Source organism: Nematostella vectensis, chromosome 1 (genome assembly GCF_932526225.1).
Source record: "Nematostella vectensis chromosome 1, jaNemVect1.1, whole genome shotgun sequence".
Taxonomy (NCBI): Eukaryota; Metazoa; Cnidaria; class Anthozoa; order Actiniaria; family Edwardsiidae; genus Nematostella; species Nematostella vectensis.
Genome location: NC_064034.1, coordinates 18,404,085 through 18,427,212, shown reverse-complemented (window position 1 = coordinate 18,427,212; position 23,128 = coordinate 18,404,085). Strand labels below are relative to the sequence as shown.

The 23,128-nt window shown below is 39.6% G+C and overlaps 2 protein-coding genes and 1 long non-coding RNA gene across 3 annotated transcripts; 1 reads left to right on the top strand and 2 right to left on the bottom strand.

The window, feature by feature from the left end:
- The first annotated feature begins 1 nt into the window (after nt 1).
- LOC5514438 lies at nt 2–8,541 on the top strand. The gene is made up of 6 exons (XM_048731868.1): nt 2–523; nt 596–788; nt 3,946–5,774; nt 5,979–6,104; nt 7,059–7,183; nt 7,378–8,541. The coding sequence occupies exons 3-6, from the start codon at nt 5,445–5,447 to the stop codon at nt 8,156–8,158; spliced, it is 1,362 nt and encodes a 453-aa protein (XP_048587825.1). The 5' UTR covers nt 2–523; nt 596–788; nt 3,946–5,444; the 3' UTR covers nt 8,159–8,541.
- LOC116619306 lies at nt 2,363–3,840 on the bottom strand. Its single transcript, XR_007312654.1, has 3 exons — nt 3,658–3,840; nt 3,187–3,509; nt 2,363–2,964 (listed from the first exon to the last, which is right to left on the bottom strand). It is a non-coding gene; the product is annotated as an uncharacterized LOC116619306 (long non-coding RNA).
- Nucleotides 8,222–23,051, bottom strand: LOC5514437 (EF-hand calcium-binding domain-containing protein 7). Its single transcript, XM_001634567.3, has 13 exons — nt 22,785–23,051; nt 22,599–22,664; nt 19,619–19,764; nt 14,293–14,379; nt 13,582–13,797; nt 13,203–13,338; nt 12,561–12,655; nt 12,298–12,452; nt 11,601–11,734; nt 10,701–10,852; nt 9,069–9,284; nt 8,608–8,715; nt 8,222–8,423 (listed from the first exon to the last, which is right to left on the bottom strand). The coding sequence occupies exons 1-13, from the start codon at nt 22,993–22,995 to the stop codon at nt 8,349–8,351; spliced, it is 1,797 nt and encodes a 598-aa protein (XP_001634617.2). The 5' UTR covers nt 22,996–23,051; the 3' UTR covers nt 8,222–8,348.
- Between the last annotated feature and the right edge of the window lie 77 nt (nt 23,052–23,128).

The window sequence follows — 23,128 nt, the reverse complement described above, 5'->3', positions numbered from 1 at the left end:
GCGGTCTTCACGTATGCAAAACGACTGCGCAAGCGCTAGGTTGGAATTTTAGATTCAACAAAGATGGCGGACGCCTAGTGGATAGTCCAGCCAAATACTGCCAAGATTCTACTCAGAACTCAATAATTACTTCGAAATTAGACGACTTTATTAACTAAGGGTATCAATGTGATTCAAAGGGTGGATAATTGTACTCGGATTTGTTTTATTATGTACACATTTTCGTAAACTCGTAATGCCGTTCGCCTCGAAGAACGAGAAATCCTGACTCGTGCGAGTTGTGGTCTCAATATCTAACGAATGTAAGGGAGCAAACGTTGTATGTGGGTGACATTTGCTGCTTGGTCTGAGAAAGAAATTCTTCACGAGTCTCTATTGGAGCCATGCCGATCATGGCTCCGAATTGTGAGTGGGGGTGGCTGTCCATCATGTATAGCTTTCCACGATGTGCGACAAAACAGACAGTCATTCCATTACAAATCACCAACGCTGCCAAGTTAGGCTCTCGATCTAGCCTCTGAAGGTAAAACGCCAGCGAACTCTGTGGTACTTGAGGGTCAGTGCATGTTAGTGAAATGTCAAATCTATCCTATAGTATAGCTGATCCACTCGGGGAACCAAGTAGTGGAGCTAAATGGCTTTTGGCAGATTCTACACTGAAGTAGGGGTTACCATGTCCTTGCGTCGTGGTATCATACGTTTGCTTCCCCCTTGCAATAGCTGCGACAAGTAAAGAGGTCCATGGAGTACTATGGGGGAAATTTGCTGTCCTATCGATAACAGTCACGGTAAGTAGAAGTTGTACATACACTAGAACCATTCCTACCAAATAAAATTACTTGAGAAATGTTTGGTGGAAGAAACCAAAATGTAGATGACCCAAGTTTGAGACTTGCAACATTGATGCTAATTTGAGAATTAGGTTGGGTTCCTGTGGTTGATGTAGTAGCTCTTGTTACTTGTGGCTGTTGTTGAGACAGTGGTTGTGGTTGAGAGTGTGCTACAGGTTGAGATTGGCTCGTCTGAGTTGAAGGCTGTGGTACTGCAAAACTAGACAGTACTTCGTCAACATGCTCATTCAACTCATCTGAATATAATATTCTGCAGGTTTACTTGAGGAAGCATTAATTTAATCGACAATGTCTGGTGTATTGGACTGATCTGATATACTGGCTGGATCTGTCATTTTCGTTGGGCTGATAATACTCTTATTTAAGGCATCGGAAAGTGTCTTCACTTTCTCTAGGATGAAGGTGGTGCAGAATGGACATAGCTGGTTGTTTGTTTGTAAACTGATATCATGGAAGGTGTGACTACATGTTAGTCTTAAAATTTCAGTATCACTTCTATTTACTGTGCAGTTTTGATTATCACAACAGTTATTTGGGTCTGGAAAACATGAGGAAGAGGATTGTTTAAGTCCTTGTATGATAATGGGAGTGCTTTGGAGTTAATTTCTTTATTAAATGTGGTTAGGTGGAATTGTGGTTGCTCTTTCGGTTTTCCAGCTTTGGCTGTTAAAAGAAAATGTTTAATGCTCATTAGATAAAGGGGTGTCCTACAAACTCCAACAGTTATGGATAAGCTGTTAGAATAGGGAATGTTCAAGATTTATGACCTTGGGTGGTTGGTTCTCAGAGCAAGTTCACCATAGTTTTTTTATAATGACCCCTCTACTGTAACGGCAAAACTTTTTTTGACCTCCCCTGCTCCAGATGTTTCTCAAAGTGGGAACAAAATATTGTGAAATACAGAAAAAAAGACGGACAATTAGATCTTGTTACATCAAATCAAAGCTGAGAGAGGAGGGGAAATATTTTTGGTATCTTTAGTCTAAATGACCTAATTTGACCAAACCTCGTAGAGTCCTCCTATTCCCTCCTAATTCTTAAGAGGGGAGGGGGAGGGGGAGGGGGCATTTTCAGGCACAATTGACTTATGGTTTAGTTTTCTATGGCATTTGCTATCGTGACATTTTGTGAACTTGCCTGTTTTGATTTACCAAGGTTTTGGGCAGCTTTCTTAAACATCTGCAATAGTTCCTCAGCAAATTATCCAACCACTTGTCCAAAATTCTTGTGAGACTCTCCTCTCGAGCACGGTCTAACAAAAGCATCATAAAACTGATTTGTTGTTGTAGATGAAGCCAGTGACAGAGCAACATCTCTAATCTGTGTAGCTTTGAAGTGTGGGCTTATGTTGTTTCTTAACAAGGGGTGCCATATCTCAACTTTTCTTTCTAATTAATGAGAGCCACTTCCTCTTGAACTCAAAATACTGTGGAAAATTAATGCGGTGGTGCTCTAGATCACTTAGCATGGATAGAGTCGACCTGTCATAGTGGTGTATTTCCCATATTATAAATATAATTGCCAATCTAGTCATAGTGTCGACATAGCTGTTAAGATTGCCAGACAGGAAGATGCAATCATACTGATAAAATGTAAGAGGTAGGACTTCCTCCAGAGGGTTTAGCATGAAGACATATTCCAATTCTTTGCACAAGGCAAATTTGGCCATTACTTTAGATCGTATCAAAAGCCATGCACACATTGTTGCAGTAATAACAAAGTTAGATCTGAAGGGCTTGGGTTTGAGAGGAAGTTCTGAGCCAAATACTTGCTTGTAAATGTTGTTGAAGAAAAAAAATGATAAATAAAGATGATTACATCCTCTCTGATGTTCAAGCCCACATGGAAAGCCCCTTGCTCTGGTATTATTGAATTGTAAGTTGCAACTTGTGATTGGGCAGTTATCTTTTTTGAATAAAACCATGTAGGCCAGTCCCCTGGCATTGGTAAGATGTGTTTGCTTGTAAAGCTATTAAGCATATTGCAGCTGGTAAATGTGTGGTTGATTGCCTTTCAGTAGTCCTCCATACTCTTGAGGTTTGCCTCAAACTCATCAACCAGCTTACATGTGTCCAGTTTGTGTAGTTCATCTTGAGCTAATCCTGAATATACCCTGTGGACAAGACAAAGTTTGAGTCAAAGTTGGAATCAACTGCTCCTAGCTGACTTCTGCTGACTTTATGTAATCTGTGTTTAAAGACTTCCCCAAACTCTATTTAATGAACTTTTCCTAACTCTATTATTAACATACAGTAGCTTTCGACAGATTCAGGGGTGGAGCATAGTACTGTATTGGTGATATAGTGTTTATCACAGTAGAAAAAAACATGCCCACCTAAAATCCTTTATCTGTTGTTGAATAGAATGAGCTTTAAGATTAAGGCATGGACCAGGAAGAGAACCCAAGAATGACTTATGTTGCTTCATTTGCCCCTTCAGCAATAGATTGTTGATATACTCGAGGATGAGTACCACGACACAATTTTTCATCTCCATCAATGTTTACTCTGGGAATCCTGTGAATGTGTTGTTGGTCCCTTGGGATTGAAACAGCTTGAATGTTTAGCATGGATGATGCCATGTGTGTGGCCACTGATAGGTTGGTGTTTTCTGGTCTATTGGTGGAGGAACACCATGCAGTGGTTATCCTAATGAGACCTGAAAACAAGAATATGCTAGACATTTAAATAAAATGAATACTAACACTGCCCTCAAATTCATTTGCTTAGAGAGTACATTTAATGCCATACTGTAATGGAATATTACTGGTATTTTCGGTCATGGAATCACTAACTGTATAACATACCTAAAGTTAGCCAACGTGTGTAACAGAGTAATAGTGCGCTGCTCTTGGAGGGCTGAATGCTTGCATCTGGTCATGGTTTAGAATTGTTGAATATAGCCCTGGGGCATTCTTTTCGGCAAAGTCCCATGGTTGCTGGGTCAAAGAGTGGTGCTGAGTCAGCATCATACTTGTTCGTCAAATGTCTCATCTGATGATAAAAATAATTATATCAAAAAAAGTTTGGGGGAGGGGGAGGGGGAGGATAAAGACAATTGTACAATGTAAATCTTTCCTTTTGTTACTTTACAGATTGTTTCCTCAATGGACTCAAAAAGGAGAAATGACAGATCAATGCAAAGGGGAGGGGGTGTGGCATCATTTGCTTCGTGTCCTGCCAATCCCCACCCCCATCCCTCACTCTACCCTTGGGTGATTGAAGAATCTTGATAATTACCTTTATTTTGATATAAGCTTTCGAGTGATACAATTCGTGGTCACGGAAGTTTTCGTCTCCCTTCCTCCTGCATAAATTGCACCAGTTGGTTCCCGGCTTATAACCGGAGATCCTGCGTCCTACATCATCAAAAACCACATAAAGCCTTGTAGGGATTTTACTTTTAGCGAGACCACCACCGTGTCCCGTGTCACCGTGTCGATCAGAACGAAGGACAAGAGCGACGTTTGCCTTCGCGTGTGACTTCATTTCTGTGGTGTAAACAAAGCCACGAATCTTCCGGTATATCAGCTGCTCTCGATGTTTCACGGCCTTCACGTCGAAGTGACGATGCATCCGAGCATTGCTCCTTTTCTTTTCTCGTTTTTCCTCCTTTTTCGCAAGATTTAACATCTTCTGTGGGTTTTCCCGAGCAAGCAACAACATAAACAAACCCCACAGCCATCCCGCGAACGACGTACCCACGTCGAGTGACTTTCAAATTTAACAACTTTTTTGGTAAATAAAGATATTAAAAGGTAAACTAAAAAAATCCAGGTAATATTATAATCTTTCTTTTCAGTAAGTGTAAACTTTATCCGTGCAGTAATTTTCTTATCCCAGCGATTTGTTGTCAGTACTTCCGCCAAAGTTGCCTCGTAAACGGGATAAACCTATTTGTTTTCTTTTGAAAACACTTTCCCGCCGAAATTGCTCGCGCGCGCCACATGTCAAAGATCTGAGCATGCGCAGTCGTTTTGCATACGTAGACGCGCGGTCAGCTTCTCGATAAGACCTCAAAAGTTCCGTTGGGGTCTGAGTCCGACCCGAAGTGGGTCAGCAAAGCGTACAGAAAACAGAGCATTCTTTACAACTCAACTATTGAATCTATCATGTACTAATTGATCAAACAGGGATTTGTAAGGTAAGGTGATGTTTTTTTTTCTAGAGACAAATGATTTAGGTTTAGTTTCTTCTTTTCTCAAGCAAGCACGACAGTCCGATATCACCGGCTTCGTGAATGAAAGATGTGATTAGCAAATCGACAACTAAACTCCGTTTTAAAGTACTATCCCCCCTCTTTATATCGTAGTGAATAGTAAACGAAACACAATTTAGTTATTAGCAAGATAAAATGACCAGTCACGGGCTCCAAATTACTTGAAATTGAATTGTACTTACAGTACTTACAGAACCACGAATGAGTTAAAAGACAGCTTACCATGATTTTTCGCTTTTTATAAAAGTATATTTTACTAAATGGTCACTATTTAAAGTTAAATCGATTGTAAGTTAAATCTAATGTAGTACAATAGATTTAAATTTCACTTTCTTCCAATAAATAGAAAAAAAACCCCACAAGCCCAAACTCATAATGGCAAGATCCCACGTGATCCATGAGCTTATAAGCCTTCTAAAGGCGGGAAAAGCGGAACCAAAGTACCCCTATAGTAAATTGAGACGAGAGGGCAGCGCTCAACAAACAAGTCTCTACCGAAGAACAGTGCGTAGGCTCAAACCGAAAGACAAACTATGTCAAGTAGTACCAACAATAAGCGCGGACGGGCGAAATAACGTGCCCTTTCACCTTGCGGATATTGCCCCAAGGGCAATGGCCGAGGAGATAACCATGATTGACAGCGAGATGTTGTCTGCTATTGGTTATGAGGAGGTGACGGGTGGAGCTTTGATGTCGATCGATAAAGTAAGATTTTTCGTCACTTCTTGTGCATAGATTCCCATTTGTATTCCCTTCAAATTACCGTATTCCGAACGCAAAAAATACTATCTCATAGGCACAACAGGGGAAGCGGGAGTCCATGCTTTTATGTCAAATTCTTTATTTGTTATTCATGTCCAATCATTTATTTATCATCTATCTGGAGTGCTCTAACGTCTATTTTCACAGGTGAAATCACCACACGTTGTTCAAATGATCGACTTTTATAACAGTATCGCCGCCATCACAGCTACAGAGGTGCTGGTAAAAGAACGATCACGTGATCGCGCATATGTTATCTCCCGAGTCATCCAGGTAAGGTACACGTTCTCAGTGATTTCCAAGCATTGAAAAACTGGTCCTTACACGTGATCGGCACGTGATATTTCCCGAGCCATCCAGGTAAGGTACACGTGCTCAGTGATTTCCAAGCATCGAAAAACTGGTCCTTACACGTGATCGGCACGTGATATCTCCCGAGTCATCCAGGTAAGGTACACGTGCTCATTGTTTTCCAAGCATTGAAAAACTGGTCCTTACGCGTGATCGGCAGGTAAGGTACACGTGCTCAGTAATTTCCAAGCATCCAAATGCTGATCCCCCAGCCAATAATCCTCTAATCGTGAGGGTTAGGTAAAAGTAAAAAGATAAAAACGTAGGTACACCTATTCGGAACCCTCCGTGCATTGAAATGTTTGTCTTTACACATGATTTTGCACGTGACATGTTCTGAATCATCCAAGTAGATGCACGAGCCCAGAAACTCCAATGATGGATGAATAGTGGTGGTGAATCACGGCATTTTGCGAGTGTCTTCATCTAATCAGTACCTTGGGGGTTAGCCTGCGAAACATGATATCTCCACAAGCGACCCAGAAAAGCTCCCGGAAAAGCCGGGAGCGCATTAGAGAACGGAGCGTATTAGAGAACGTGGTAATGCATATGTCATTTGAACAACCCCATGAACGTTTGCTGTGGGTTTTCAATTGCCTCAGAGGGGTAATGGCTTTACCCATCGTGCAGGGATTAGGGTATTTTTTTCTTCTCCTATTGCTACAAGTGACATAATGAGCATTATTACTATTGGTGTTATATATCTTTGCCAAGAGGCCCGGCCCTTATTTGTGTGACATTTAATCATTAGTCCCCTCAGGTCAGATTTGCTGTGGAGGGGGTCAAATGGGGGGGGGGGGGGTCTTGTCAGTCGTGTGGCAAGACAAGCAAAGCTATAGTATAGCAATGTAACCGATGTCATTTATTTCCCACCAGATGGCTGATGAGTGCGTGGATTTTAATAATTTTAACTCCGCCAAAGCTTTGATGTCTGGACTAAGATACGTTGCCATCACTAGGCTGACAAAGACCTGGAAAAAAGTTCCGGAAAAGCATAAGAGGTGATTTCATGTCAACAACAAAAATGATATAAACAATGATTACGCACCAACTGCAACAACTACGTCGAGATTGCAAGAGCACTCTGATCATGTATATGATTTAAAAAATTGAAAAATCATCTAACACCGCTCTGTTTTGTATCATTTTTCCTTCACAGTCATATTTTTCCAGTGACAGTACTTTCTTTCTATAGAACTCTTCGACATCTTTCAATCATAACCACATCTGCTGATGACATCGCGATATTCTACCGTCACCGGCGAGCTTGTCAGAATCCTTCTTCCAGCTCTGTGCATTTCCTTGGCGATATACTGGGACAGATGACATACATCAGAAGGTGCTTCGACACACAGCCACTTATGGAATCCAATAATCGCGGGAAGAAGAGGCAAACAGAGAAGCAAATAGAATGCCCCACCCCTGATATTAATTCGGCAGAGATTGATGTAAGTGAGGATGATAAAGAAGATAGGGAAACAGGAGGTATTGAAGTAGGAGCGATGGTGGAGAATAAACGTTCCTTCTCTGGCAATGAACTGACAGATAAGACCCCTATTCAAACCTCGTCTTTAACAGACCCTGACGGAAAAGCACTAGATTACACTCAAGAGAAGACGCCCTCTGTATCTGAAGCCGACCCATTCTCTGATCCCGAGCTAGACGAGACAAAGGCCTTGTTGGAAAGCTGTCTAACGATTCCACTTAAAGAAGCCGACTGTTCCCGTGGGGATAGCGTACTGTATGCAACAGACTCGAACAAATTGAAGGTAGAGTTGTGTGATCTGTTTGAGAGCTATCAAACGGCTGCAAAAGGCTATAACCTTCGGCGTCACCCTAGCATTCGGGCGTTCCTTCTTAACGCCGTCTATAACTCACCCGAAGAGAATCTCCTGATTTCGTACACTCGCGAGTCACCACGGACAGACATTGAGCGACAAGAGAAAGCGCTACTGGATGAGAAATTTGCAATCTAGAGGCGTCTGAAAACAGAAACGAAGCTGTCAACTACATCAGAGAGGGTCATGAAAAGTAATTGACTGTTTAAGGAAATATTTTATTTAGTACAACTGGCCTACGTGTCCATTTTATTTACATGAAGGACTCAATAGATTAAAGTAGGTATTTTCACACAGTCATTACGTAAACCACAGTAATGTCTATTTCTTATTTCTCTATCGTCACTGCATATCTAACGTTCCAGTCTTTCTTCGGATCGCTTGGGACTATGTGATGTACAACCTTAAATGTAAGGAAAAAAAATTAGCCAGGCGGTATTTAGACTGCGCTTAAAATATGTAGACATAATGACAACATATTATATACGGCATTGACAAGAACATCAGCATTTGCAGCTAAATCTGGCACTTTTTTCTAGTATGGGGAATACACGGTAGGGTTTTGGTATCATTGAGTATTAACGAACCTGTCTTTTTCCCGATTTAATGTCGATGACGTAATCAAGCTCGTCACGATGGCTGATGCAGTTCTTGCTTTTACCACAGTCAACCCGCACTTTCACGTCCGTGTACGACTGCACAACAAAGAAAAGTTGATGCACAAAAAGAGTTCAAACGATGAGGCGGGGATGTGGGTCGTATGGGCAAGTATGAGATGCACAGATAGTTAGTTAGTCACTCGAGTGTCTTTGCGTGCTTGCGTGCAAAAGGTATAGAGTACACAAAAGGTATAGGGTACACAAAAGGTATAGGGTACACAAAAGGTATAGGGTACACAAACAAGAGTGTAGAATGGAAACCACAAGACAATACCAATCGAAATAATACATGCCAGGGGTTAAGGCAGACAAGTAGGCTGAGAAAAGAGAGGGCGTGTGTTACAGGTCCCAACCTGACCGATGGCAAGTCGCCATCTGCAGCTACTTACCTGGTTTTCAATCATGATGGTAGTTCGCACGTTGCTGTCGTAGCGATACAAGATCAAGTCCCTCATTCCCTTGACGTTCTCCCTATGTGTGGCTGATGATCTCATGACTGACGTCATCAGAGCCTTCTCTAGATCCTCAGAGTCTCCCTCAACGCCTGTCACTGTAAGCTTGGGTTCACAGTTCCGCACAAAGACATCGAGGTAGAAAGAACATGCCTTTGGGGAAAACAATCGGGGTATTACTACGGCGACAATGAAACCTCCCGTTGGGCTCACAGTTTTGCACATTGATATCAAGGAACGATTTACTTTTTATGAGGAGGCTGGTGGACATGCGAGGGGCGGGGGTTTGGAGAGCACGCCCCCAACCCCCTTATAGGTGTGGCTCATTATTCATAGAATAAATGGGGTCTCCAGGAGAATAAAATCCAAAATTCTTGAGAGTTGGTCTTGCAGGTAACTAACATTATGAGACTTGGTGTAAGGGTTGCGCTAAGGGTTTTAAAAAAAAAACCCTTCAAGTTGAAAAAAATCGATTGTTTAAAACATTGACCCCTCAACCGGCCTGTACCGGCTTTGGGAAGTACCCACAACCCAAAAAATTCATAAATGCAAAATAAACACAACAAGATGAAGATACTCAGGCATCAGTCTAAGGGATAAATGGTCTTGCAGATATGCATCCAACCAAGGTGTTGGCATCTACTCTTAAGCCAAATAATAGCACAGGTTCTTTGACAAATCTCAAATCAAACAAGGAGAGAAAAGCAGAATCACCCCTCTCAATAAAACGCTCAAAATACCACACAAGGGAGAGAGATCAGTAAACACAGCTCAAGACACAAATAGATACCTTTATTCTGATCCTCCAGGTACATTTCCATGGCCTCAAAAAATAATGTCCACTCCTTGAAGGATTGTACACTCACAAAAATGTCTTTACGTATTGCAAAGCATTCTGGGAGATCCAGGGGAAAATTCACGAGGGGAGAGCCAGTCAACACTCCTCTCCCCAAAGTCAGATGGTTTTTTAGAAGTCTTTTCACCCCGAAGCCAAACAAATAAATTCCAGGTCATACAGACCCAGAATAGCAGTGTAAACAATTTTGGAATCAATTTGGTTTCAGAAAAGACAGCATTTAGGAGAGCTGTGGTGATTCATTAGAAAATTATTTTCTCATCCAGGCAAAGCCAAACAAGAAAAAATCATCAGGAATCCACCTTTGCTTGCAAATATCCACAAGCAAAGCACTCAATTATGCCTCAAAAGACTTCATGATGTCCTGAGACACTCTCCTAATATGCTCATAGCTGTATTTTTGATGAAAAATACAAGCAACCATCAACTTGTGCTCGCTTCAGCACAACGACGAGGGATTAAAAGGGGGGACCGCAAAGCACTGTTGGAAAGCTTGGATACCGCTGACTAGGTGCAGCTGTGTTTGACTTTGACGGGCTGTATAAAACTCAGAATAGGATGTTTTCAGTCTGTTTTTTGTAAATTCAGCTAAAAAAAAGCCAGGAGTCAATGGGTTAAAATGTGGTGAATTACCAAGTGAAACATAAAGAGTCTTCCAAGTTCCCGTAATTTCTTTTAATAAACTGTGACATGTTAGTCCTGTAAGTCCTGACCTGGTCCAGCTCGAGAGACTTGTTGTAGCCCATGCTCTCCATGGTTACCCACAAGTCATCGGGGTCACCATCCGCATCCTTCGCCTCCATCAGGTTCAGCTCAAGGAAGCCGGAAAGTGTAATTTGCTCAGCTTCGTTCATCTCAAAGTTTTCTGTGTTCAAAAAAAGCAGGGTGTTTAAGAGTGTGACATCTAATTTTTTTTCCTTTTCTTTCTTGACTTGTACGGCACAAGAAGTGATGGCACTGTGGTGTATAATCATTCGAGCTTTTGATTGAAGGAACGATGTAAATTCACCGTAGTTGGACATGACGGAAAAACATGACGTGACGCTTCAAATAAGCCCATTTCACATCGAATAAGGCGGAGAATTTCTCTGAGTACTTAGTAACTTATAGCAAACAAAATATCAAGTACGACTTTTTTTTAAATTGATGCGACTTCTAAAGTGTCATTGGAATTTGAGCTTTTCGTCCCTGAACTGATACACAGGGCAATGATGATGATCAAGGAAAAAATATATTAAAAAGCCAAAATCTTGTTATGTGCACTTCGGCCTCACGTTATTTCTGTTTTGAAATTCAGTCAGTAATACAAGGAACCTATAGCCATTGTAAAAAAAATTGTGTCTTCTCTCTCTATCTGGAATTGCGCGTTTTCCAGGTTTTTCCGTCATGTCACCGCAGTTTGCTTATCTCATTGGTAGATTTAGTATCTTAGAAAAATTGTACGCTTTCTTGTCTGCCTGGGTGAATCCAAGTTGTATGAAAAAAAGTGTGTGTGTGAGTATTTTATGGTGAATACCATACCATGTAATTACCAAGTAATTATCAATCCATACCCCTCATGGCTTTCCATTCAATACGTACGAGACTGTGTGTAATTATTGCATAATCCATACCCCTCATTACTTCCCAGGCCTCATCATCACATGGTTCTCCGCTAGTCCTGCTTTGAAACAGATCAAACTCGGTGCGGCTTAGGTACCCATCACCATCCAGATCTGACCGCGTGAATACTTCAGTTAGCGCATTCCTGAAAAAAATTTCACTTTTGCACTTTACATAATATAAATACACAAGAGTGTCACATAACGTCGTTCAAGAAAATCTTCAGGGGTTCATATTCCCATTCCTTGAAAAGATTTCGGAAAACATTCAAGCTGGCCAAGTGAGTATTTGCTATTCCTGGCTCTTGTGTGTTTGTTTTCAATTATCCGTATTCCGTTCATTTTTCAGTAAATACCACATATTCCTTTCAAGGAAGGTACTTTCAAGTACGATATTCAATATGCGAAATTCAGGGGCTGATCTAGGGGTGGGCCTTTCCCTTCCTCTCTGAAGGTCACAACTGCTAGCCGTTTCATGTCTTTCCTGTGCCCTGGAGGTATGTCAGATCATTGGTAATTTAGCTTACCGTGGGTCCGTATTTCTTAGGTGGACGTAATAATCAGTTTAATGTGTCCCCCACCTGGACAAAGCTTATCTTACCCATTAATCCCATCATAATACTACCTACTTATATGTGAAAGGCCAGTTTCCTGTCTTCTCCGCTGCCCTTAACAATATTGGCTTACCTGGTGAGCTATTACTACTTACCGGAATGTGCTAGTGAGCTTCATGTCTTCACCTGTACCCTGGACAAGCTTGGCCTGTTTGGTGGGCTCATACTTCCTGGGCAGGAGACGACAACCAGTAGTGAAGGTCAGAAGCTGGTATTTGCCTCTATTTAGCTGACACTGCACACAATATTTCTAAACACACACACACAAAAAACAGAAAACATCAATACTTCTGACGATAATAAACAATATTTGCTGCAAAAGAAGCAAAATATAGCATATGTACTCTAGCTTGCATACCTGGCCCAGCCTCGACTCAGTGAAGGTAACTAGTTCTCCAGAATTCTTTTCCACAATAAAGACACACATGTCCACCAAGCGGAGGTCTGTAGTCGCTGTAAGACAAAAGATACATTGCCTAAACATTTAGTCATTGTGGGATCAACAATCGTTCTATCCAAATTGTTGTTTAGGTCGATAAAAGGTTAAGGTCTTTTTATCCGAATTGCGACACGCGTGAACTCATGATAAAATGATATATACATTTCAGGAGCAAACAAAATCCGCTTGAATCATTGCGAGTTTCAATGCATCCTGTAATAAAAGACGGCTCAATCACATTCCTAAAGTACGATGCTGCTGCTGCTGCTGATGATGATGATGATGATTATTTTTTTTTATACTTATGAGAGTTTTGAATAACAGCAGTTACACACTAGGACTATGGACTATAATTTCAGTTTATAAAAAAGAGCTGTCGAGTGCATTCACTTTCCTTCAACATGATCCTCATTAAAATATTCAGCAGATTTAGACCGGCCCTAAGACCCTACAAGCGAAGCGCACATCGCTACAAGTGATCGAAACAATGTGTATAAAAAGGGCTGGCCAACAAAACAAATAGACACAACAAACTTTAGGAAAGCCAAGAGCATATTGTACCAGATTTTGAAGGCATTGACTGAATTGTAAGCCATAACTGGGTATCTTTTGGAATAACAAGAGTGTAGTGATGGCTGGAGATACCGCCTCCTTGCTCAACAAAGAAGCTTCCTTTGCTCTGGGAATTTGACCAACTCTGAAATGCAAGCTCATAGTTTAGAGTTGGTTAAGAGGTGTATATGAGACAATTGCTTACTAGCTATTGTCTTTACAACAACTAAAGCAGGGGTTGAAGCTATTGTGTCTCAGTTTAACATCAATAACATTGTGTTCTGGCGTTCATCACATGCAATGGCCATTATGATTGGAGATGGGCCTTTTGGAGTGAAAAAAAGCCATCCTAATACCAGTAAGCTGATTTGTGAGTATTACACATTACCTTTAAATTTCGAGGTTCTTCGATATCTGTGTTTTGTTCCTTCCTTGGGGAGTTTTCTTTTGATAAAGGGCTAGAGGCGATGCGGTTTTCAGACTTTAACCCTTTTCGACTTGAAGAAGACGAAGAAGATGACTTCTTTTCTTGCTCAGACAAACCAAACTTGTCCATGCTTTTTTGGACACAGCTTTCAGAGGTTGACATTATCATATTGCAGAACTGGAAGCCAAAATATCAAAATATCATAAAGACTACTTTCTATAAAATACAACGTTTTTCGAATTTTAAAATTTAGACTGCAATTTGGGAAACGGGGTCAGTACAAGATTACAGAAACTGCCCATTCAGCCCCAGACCCCCTTAATAATGCGACTCGCGCTACTTGGGCCAGCAAGATTCAGAGATTCAATCGAAATATTGGATGTTTTTATCGTGCTTTTATGACCACTAAAAAGCTTTTTTTTCACGCTGGTTGGCTTGAGAAGTAGATGAATCAAATAGTACATTTCTCGCATCCTTTGTTTTTGCGGTTATGAAGAGCACAGGACAAAAACAATATTCTTGGTGTGTTTATAGTCGTGTTGGCACGGATTGGGGGGGGATAATATATTAAGAAGGAGAGTATGTTTCTCCCATCCTCGTTTGATTTCTGAACCTCTAAAGGTGGCCACGGTAGCGCGCGCCCCGCTCCCATGAATGTGGGTAATCTAGTACCTCGTTATAATCCAGTTTGCCATCGTGATTATAGTCTGCCTCGTCAAGAATAGATTGCACTTCAGACTTGGTCATTCTTTCGCCTTTCTGTTAAATGTGAGACAAAAAAGGGTCATCCTATTTACTTGTTAAAACGGAATCTATTAGAATCCGCGCTATTTAACACATCCTCAAAGAAACGTCGAACAGACACACTGCTTTCTCAAATTTTAAATATTCTTCGCTTTTTCCATTGAAAATCATCTGCGATTGCTACCTAATTTGGTGAAGTAAACTGGTGTGAATACGGCTTTAAACACGAGGATTCGTTATAAAAGGGATACGACCGCCCCTTTCAAACTTTTCATTTTCACCATTGTAAAATTGAATTGTAACGTTGAATTTTTCTAAAAAGAAGTTTCTTGTTAAGCAGAAATATGTTGTTTCATTTTATAATGCGTGAGTGTAGGCGTTTCATACACAGGTGTAGGGCGGGCAGGGGCGTAGCCAGGGGGTTGGCCTAGGGGGCCCGCCCCCCCTCCTTTTAGCAACCAAAAATACAGTAAATGTATGGGACATTATCTAAAATACAGGAGAAAATGCCTTGAAAGTCCCTTTTGGGCCCCTCCTGTTAAAAATCCTGGCTATGCGCTGGCGGGATACATCTTGAGTTAATCCCCTGATAAGTGGGCAACCACGTAACAGGCTTGTAGGGATGAAACGGAAGTTTGCGTGTTTTTTCTATAAATAAAGATATAGTTTAATTTCATATATCTATGAATTGGTGAGGAGAAGAAAAAAAGCATTAAAGTGCTGGAAAATTAACGCACAGAAAATCACGAGTGCAATAACCACGAATGGTTGCTTGTTTTTTCGCGGGCGAATTTTATAAAGTGGCCTAACTTGTAATATGTGTAAAATTACAAAGAAAATCATTGGATAACCAATAAAACAAGCTTTATTTTCCCCCTTATTTCCTGAATTTCAATAATTCAATTCAGTCTCCAGCGAACAAAGAAAAATGTTTCATTCTATTTGATATCTAAGCCATCCCTTTACAATAAACGGGTTCTTAAAGCGGCACTCCCACGCTTGTTTAAGGAAAATTAATAATGCAAGAAAAAGTGTGTAAAAAAAACGTAAAATCTAAAAACAATCTGCTTGTAATCTCTAAACGTGATTGCTAGCGCAATTGCTCTCACTCGGAGGAGGGCGCTAACAAAAGCCTTAAAAACAAAGGTTACACGGGTATTCAAATCGTGAAGACGTGGCGGTCACCCGAGCTTTGACCGGAGACGCACGCCTGAGATCTCCAGCTTTTTTAAACGCTTGCATGTACTGCGTGCATTGGGGGTATTTTCTTTTTACTTTAAGCTTAATCCTTTAACAAACTTTCGATTAAAAATTTACTTAAGTTGATGCTGGTTTTAGTCTTATCATGCTGTTAAAAGGGGCCTTAGGAAATCTGTTAAGCCCGGGCTTAACACGAGCTAAAAGAATGTCTATCAGCCACTCGCATGTTATTGTTTATAATTAAAAATACATCGGTTTGTTTGCAAGGAAACTTCAAAATGCCAATCTACGAATAAAGTCTGATATGTTATTGACGATATTTGATTGAAAAGATCTTGGTTCCTCGCTTGAATTAGCGGATGGCAATGGGTGCTTTGTGCGGCTCGTCATTGAGGGGGAGCATAAAATGGCAGCGTGATTGGCCTTACGATAAATACCAGAATGAAGAAGAGGCTTGATTTGGGCTTGATCTAAAGATAAAACTGCGCATTTATCAATTTATCATAACGAGCTAATGAGGAAATGAACGTGCGTTATCAGATGAACTTGCCCCTCCCTGGGGACATTAGCATGCAGCTTGTGAGTCGCCACGTCAGCTCGCTAGAGTATTTAAGCAGCTCCATATATAAATTCAAGGCCTTTTCAGAAATCTACGCAAGCCGGTAACTCACGCAGGATTTTCGACCCTCCCACCTCCCCTTCGGCGACGTAGCACAGAACACCTAGTCTTACCACTTTTTGCTGCTCATTGCCTCGTTAAAATCGGTTTCCCATAACCTAATAACGCAGAGGCAATAAGCGACAAATATATCGGTGAAAATGGATTACTATTTACAGTTTAGGATCATTAAGAGAGGGCGCGTTCATGTGATTTTCCCTCAAGGTGTTTTTTCCTCAAGGTTGCCTAAACACCCTTTCCTACTTTACTAAATCCTCTCTCAGTGAACTTGTATAAGTACCCATTTATCTCGCGGGTTAGTTGAAGCTGCCATCGATGTTTACGAGGCTTGCTTCAGTTTTGCCCTAACAAAACAACTCTTTCAGCGAATTCCTAATTTTCTGAAGGCTAAAGCCGTACACGCATGGGTTCACTACTGACAGCATGTTACCAAGTAGAATGCCAAGGGGAGCGGCGATAACCGTAAACTGCGCACTTGAAGAGTTGATCATGCCGGCACCTACTCCATGTAGGTTAGACAAGCAAACAACAGAAACAAAGTTTAGCAATGTTATGGTGCATAGGACCAATGCGTGCTTTGCCTCTCGCCATTTATTTTTGCGCTCCTCTATAGCTACTTCGTCGGCGGTAGCGGGGGCGACAGCTAGAAGTTTCTGATGTTTTCGCGCGATAACGTATACTGCAATAGAACAGCCCCACATCACTAGACGTAATGCAAGTGTAAGGGCTAGCGACGCAGTTATCCTAGTAGCTAGATCAAGCTCATACTTCACAAGAAGCAGCGAAGTGCAAATGGCTATGTCTGCGAGACACAGACTGCTGATGAAGATTGTATTGGTCATACGCTATTGTACCAGTATGGAAACCGGATTGCAAGGAATCGTTCCACGTTTAGGGCAGTGAGACACGCTAGTCGAAGTCCCATGCAGAGAGTAATCGTGGTGTCCAAGGCACCCATGACACAGGCCAAATGACCTCTAATAAGATTGTTTACTATTACGGTGATATGAAGAGGAAAGGCCAACGCACCTACTAACTGATCGGACATCACCAAACACACCAAACCTAGCATTTGGTTGAGTTCTCGAAGTTGCCGTGTCAGTTAGACTGCTGTTATTATCGCTCCGTTAAAAAGAACACAAAGAATAGAAGCTGGAGCAGATGTGGCGACAATTGCAACGAACGTCGAACGTGCAGTAGGACTATTCCCAAGGAGTGACATTAACTGTGCTTGATTATTGGCACACGCCTCGTCGCCAGTGAAAGAAGTGTTTGACGGGACAGAGTCGTTCATCGTTTTCTACTTAAAAATGTTTTCCACTTAAAAATGAATTTTGGATACTACTCTCACGAGCAACTTATAAAAGCCCGTAGTAAAAAGGCCTGTGTTTTATGTGTGTTTTTTCCAGGAAGTACGAGACTGAAATTGAACGCAGCTGGTGGATACAAAGAAGGCAAAACGCACTAATGGTCGTTTTTGACAACTAAAAATTTTAGCTTAACAATAACAGAGGATTTTCTTTTTCTTATCGTTATAAATTAAACTTATGGTAACGTATAACTTTAAGTGCACTGTTTTGATACATTCAAATATCATTGTCATCAGGAGTGATTGTCCTTAGAGGCCATAAAATGCCTTTAAAAAGTTCTAGATCAACCATGGGACAATATCACATTTTATCTTCTATATTCAAGTTTTTTTACGTTTTCTTTCTTGAGGCCACCAAGGAAAAAGGCTCACAAGGAGCATTTTCTACTAAAAATCTGTTCAGAAGGTTTGGAGATGACTTCATGGTTTTATTATCAGAATTTAGTCGAACAAACTCGTACCCTTGATTAAACATAAAAACATTGAATAATTATATCCCTTTAATTACTATTTCCTGGCAACCCTGCTTTTCAAAAGAATGCCTTAAAACCAAGAAAGGTGAAGGACAGCTTCACCAGAGAACTCTCCAAGTGCCAGCAGAGATATTTCCCTCTCGTTTTGGGTGTTCCCACAAAGTGATTTTTAGAAATCTTGCACAGACTTTCTTTTTGTTGCAATTAGTTAGACATCAAACTGTAGATTTACAAGACTACAAGGTTTGGTTTAATTAAGAAGAAGTATGCAGCTTATGATGATCACTTTGGAGTAAATGAGTGTGTGTAACAGGGGTAAATATGGTAGTGAAAGAAGAAGAGCAAAACACTTGTGAATTATGCTTTAGCAAGGCTTTTCCTTTCCAGGGTGATAAAGATGGTCTTATCCTATTTTCACAAGGGAGGTAAGGCTTAAGGGATACATGGAATCGAACATGTCAAACCTATTGTTTTGGAAATAGGTACAGTACATGGACGATACAACATATGCTGCGAATCAGTTCGAGTGTGGTTAATAGATTTGAGTTCGAGTTGTCGAGTTGAATTGAATCGTGTGTGGGGATGGCGGCATACTTTGTATTATACTTAAACCAACGTTACATTTGGAACACATTTTCAATTTTCATTTTATTTTTATTGCATTTAAGTGTTTAAATTATACTTGTGTTTTTTTAGTTAAGTCTATATCAAATTTAGATGGCCATGTTAAAAAAATAAGTAAAGGTATAATATATCTATATAGCTTTATTTATCTTCTAATTTTTAAATTTAAGTTTTGTTAGCGTTACAGACATCAGAAAAAGCTGCTTTTATCAAAAACTTTTTTTAAAGTTTTAAAACATGTGGATGTAATCTTTTTATTAAATCTTATGTTAGATGTTTTCTATGTAAGGTTGACTTTCAAGAATGCACCCATAATTTTTGAACTATAAAGGAATAAGTTCTGTTACAGACCTTACATGTTTGTGCACTATTTGCATATATCATAGTATTTTAGTTCCAAATCCTTTTATTTCTCACGTAATCATAACTAATCATAACGAAAAAAGTGTGCTTGTACATGCTCGTATGGGAGTTTGATTTCAATGTTTGACAAACATGTTTGAATGTTTAGCCAGGCCTTTAGACATCAAATAAGACTGACCTCATATATACAAAATAGAGTGGTTTGCAAATACAGTTTTTTTAGATTTTGTAACCCCCAAAACTGTGATTTAATTTGCACCTGTGTCACACCTTGCCAATTGTTAAAATCTAATTCTTGTTTCAGATGGTGCACACTAGAAGTGATAGGTGATCATGTGTGCAAAGATCAGATCGGTTGTAAACTTTAAAGGGGTTACAGGAGTACTAAACCAGTGTCATTTTGAAATAATTTTTTTAAACAATTACCCATTACAACAAACAATTAAAATTACCCTCACGCCATTCTTGCATATTCACTGTTTCTGCTTACTTTACTAATAAAATGCCGGCCTAAGCATAGAAAAATGAGGGGAGGTTTTTACTCACTGTTGTCAGCATTTTAAACAGTTCGTCGAAGGTAATAAAACCATCACCATTAACATCTATTTTCTTGAAAGCTTTTAGAAGAGTTTCCTTGGAAGTTGGTCTCTCTTTTCTCATGATGTCACAAAAATCATTGTAGGTTATATTGTCTGGTGAGGCAAAAAATAATAATCTCATGTTAATATAGTATTTTTTTTCAAATGAAATGCTTTATAAAAGTAGGGCTAAACTGTAGAATCCAATCTAATTTTAAAGCTATATGTAGTGACACTGGCTCTGTGGCTCGGTTTTAAAAATGCATATATTAAATATTAAATAAAATATTTATATTTAAGGTATTAGTGTTCTGCACTTATTACTATATATGTAATCCAACTTACGAATTTATAAAATTTAAATGTGCATTAGTTTGGTTATAAAGTTATACAATCACTTGGCTCCATGGCTCCGTCTAGCTCCGTATCACTATGGTTTTAGTTGTCTGCAACACATAAATCAATTAATAAATTTAGCTAGAATGTAACGGTGGCAAAGTGGTATAGCATGTGGGCTCTTAGTCCTGAAGCTCCGTTGTGTGAGTCACAGGTTCAAAGCTTGTTGGGAAATATATTTTTTTTTCTTAAATCAAATCAAATTTTAAAGGCAACTGCACAGACTTTGATAATCTTAATATAATGCATTCAATTTCAATGTCAAAATACATTCAATATTTAAATTCTTTATTTTACATTTGTTACTTATCCGCACATTAAACAGTAGAGTTTTGACATAACATGTCAAAGCGTAAAACACCCGTACAAATGCTGCGACGCAAATTGCAAACAATGGATAATTGTCAATCATTTTTACACGTGCTTCTAATTTTAATTTGAAGGAGAAAACATTGCTCACTGTTGTTCTATGATTAATTACAACTAGTATATTTGGCAGAATTCCTAGAAGTTATAATAACATAACTATAACACTCATCAAATATAATAAACAAGTTTGAGTTAGGGTTAGGATTAGCAGGTTAGGGTTAGGGTATGGCTAAAATACCCATTCGCCTCAAGTTACCTTGCGTGTTGACCTGCCTACGCATGAACATTTGTACCGTCTACACATCCATTTATGAGCCAGGATAGACGCGAAGATAGGTTGATGCGTAGTTATAAAAATGTAGACTCACTCTATGACTAGCTTTGTTCTACACTTGAGCCATGATATAAGTGAGGACAGGTTGACGCGTAGTCTTAAAAATGTAATACTCACTATATGACTAGCTTTGTTCTACACTTGAGTCAGGATTGACGAGATGACATGTTGACTCTGCATAGTTATTAAAATGTAATACTCACTATATGACTAACTTCATACTACACTTGAGACTTTCTTAAATTCCTACAATTAATGTAATGACCTTTAAATGGTTAGGGTTTGGATTTAATGCTGGGTCAGACTATCTTTCTTCGAATGGTCATGCTGAGACAGTCTTTATCTAGTTAAAAATGGTTACCTGAGAGAAAAACTGTAAGTATGGTCTGGAATTAATTAAATGAACATGGAGCCACAGAGCAACAGAGCCAGTTCAGATATTACCTTAGCATAGATATCTACTGTACTTTAGTCTGGAATAAACTAAATGAGCCAGGGAGCAACAGAGCCAGTTCAGATATTACCTTAGATATCTACTGTACTTAAGTCTGGAATAAACTAAATGAGCCACGGAGCAACAGAGCCAGTTCAGATATTACCTTAGCATAGATATCTACTGTACTTAAGTCTGGAATAAACTAAATGAGCCACGGAGCAACAGAGCCAGTTCAGATATTACCTTAGCATAGATATCTACTGTACTTTAGTCTGGAATAAACTAAATGAGCCAGGGAGCAACAGAGCCAGTTCAGATATTACCTTAGCATAGATATCTACTGAACTTTAGTCTGGAATAAACTAAATGAGCCACGGAGCAACAGAGCCAGTTCAGATATTACCTTAGCATAGATATCTACTGAACTTTAGTCTGGAATAAACTAAATGAGCCACGGAGCAACAGAGCCAGTTCAGATATTACCTTAGCATAGATATCTACTGTACTTTAGTCTGAAATAAACTCAATGAGCCAGGAGCCACGGAGTCAGTTCAAATGTTACCATACCATAGATAGCTATATTCAGTGCATCAAAAACTTTGCGTGTAGAATAGTGTTAGGGCTAAAGAAGTATGATCATGTATCAGCTGGACGCAAGTCGCTAGGCTGGCTTAGTGTTCCAAACCAGCTATCAGTACTAACATGGTACACAAATGTAGAATTTCGCTTGCCCCACCCTACTTGTGTAGCCTCTTCTGTAACAGATTCAGTGTCTCTGGATGCAGGACTAGAAATCATCTGTCCCTAGATCTACCAAAATGTAGATTAAAAACAGGACAGCGTTTCTTCGCTTCTCGTGGCGCAAAGTTATATAACTCTATCCCAGACAATTTCAAGAACATCAAAGAAATAAGACAGTTAAAAAAAGTGTGAAAAAACACTTTGCAGAAATCAAAGCATGTTGTAAATAAATATTATCTTGTTTGTAATTAATTTTTTTCCTTTTCTTTTTTCTATTTGTTCAGTTTTTGCTATGTCTGTTTTTGTAATATTGATGCAGAATAGCCCTGCATAAGGGACCTTTAATAAAATGTATGTATGTATGTATGGTATGTAATTAAAATGATGGACCTAGCAACTTTGAAAAATATTAGCAAAGTAAGCTTATCTAAGTCACACTTACATTTATATTGTAAATGTTACTTAAAATCCGGAATATATTAAAATTACTTATATACATGGAGCTCGCTTTAAAAAAGGGACCTTCAAAATTGGAGTTGGATTATACAATTGTACCAAATGTAGTATTTTAAAAAAAACTAAAATAAGCAAAGTTATGAGTTTTTACTGTATAGATGTTGTGAGCAAAAAAAAAAATTCTAAAAAATACAAGCAAAATAGATCGTTGTATACCTGTATTTGTTTTCCAATATTTTTCCATGACTTTTCTCGAGGGATTTCTACCTCCAAACTGTAGCGCTAGTAGAATAAAAGTTAATAATATGTTAATCAAAGTAGTAAGAACAACAGTAACTTGACATTTTGTATTTGCTGCACACTGGTTAGAAATTTATGTTGATTTGTTATTTTAATGCTTACCTTGCATCAACTCTTCTGTCGAGGTAATCTTCTCGCTCGTGCTTGGCAGCACAGATAAATAGGCTGCTCTGCACTCCTTCATAAAATTATCGAATTTGGTCGTCGTTTCGCGCCTCACGTTATCAGAAAAAGAAACGTTTGATCGCAGTGAGGTCAGGCTTGAGTTTGAGCCCTTTCTCCTCGCTACCAACGGCTTCCGTATCTCGGACATTATATCAGCTAAATAATTGTTTCTTAAACGCTCAAGAAATTACTGAATCGCGGCCTTAGTTACAGCATTAATGTGTCATTTTTTCCGCCATTTTGAAAATTTGTTGATGTCGAGCCCACGGGGTGGTCCGCTG

Excerpts from the sequence above, each read along its gene's own strand:
- LOC5514437 (XM_001634567.3), bottom strand. The coding sequence starts at position 22,995 with ATGTCCGAGATACGGAAGCCGTTGGTAGCGAGGAGAAAGGGCTCAAAC. Across the intron at positions 22,665-22,784 it reads GACAGAAGAGTTGATGCAAG|CGCTACAGTTTGGAGGTAGA; the intron begins GTAAGCATTAAA and ends TTATTCTACTAG. Across the intron at positions 11,735-12,297 it reads AAGCTCACTAGCACATTCCG|GAATGCGCTAACTGAAGTAT; the intron begins GTAAGTAGTAAT and ends AATTTTTTTCAG.
- LOC5514438 (XM_048731868.1), top strand. The coding sequence starts at position 5,445 with ATGGCAAGATCCCACGTGATCCATGAGCTTATAAGCCTTCTAAAGGCG. Across the intron at positions 6,105-7,058 it reads TTATCTCCCGAGTCATCCAG|ATGGCTGATGAGTGCGTGGA; the intron begins GTAAGGTACACG and ends ATTTCCCACCAG. Across the intron at positions 7,184-7,377 it reads GTTCCGGAAAAGCATAAGAG|AACTCTTCGACATCTTTCAA; the intron begins GTGATTTCATGT and ends TTCTTTCTATAG.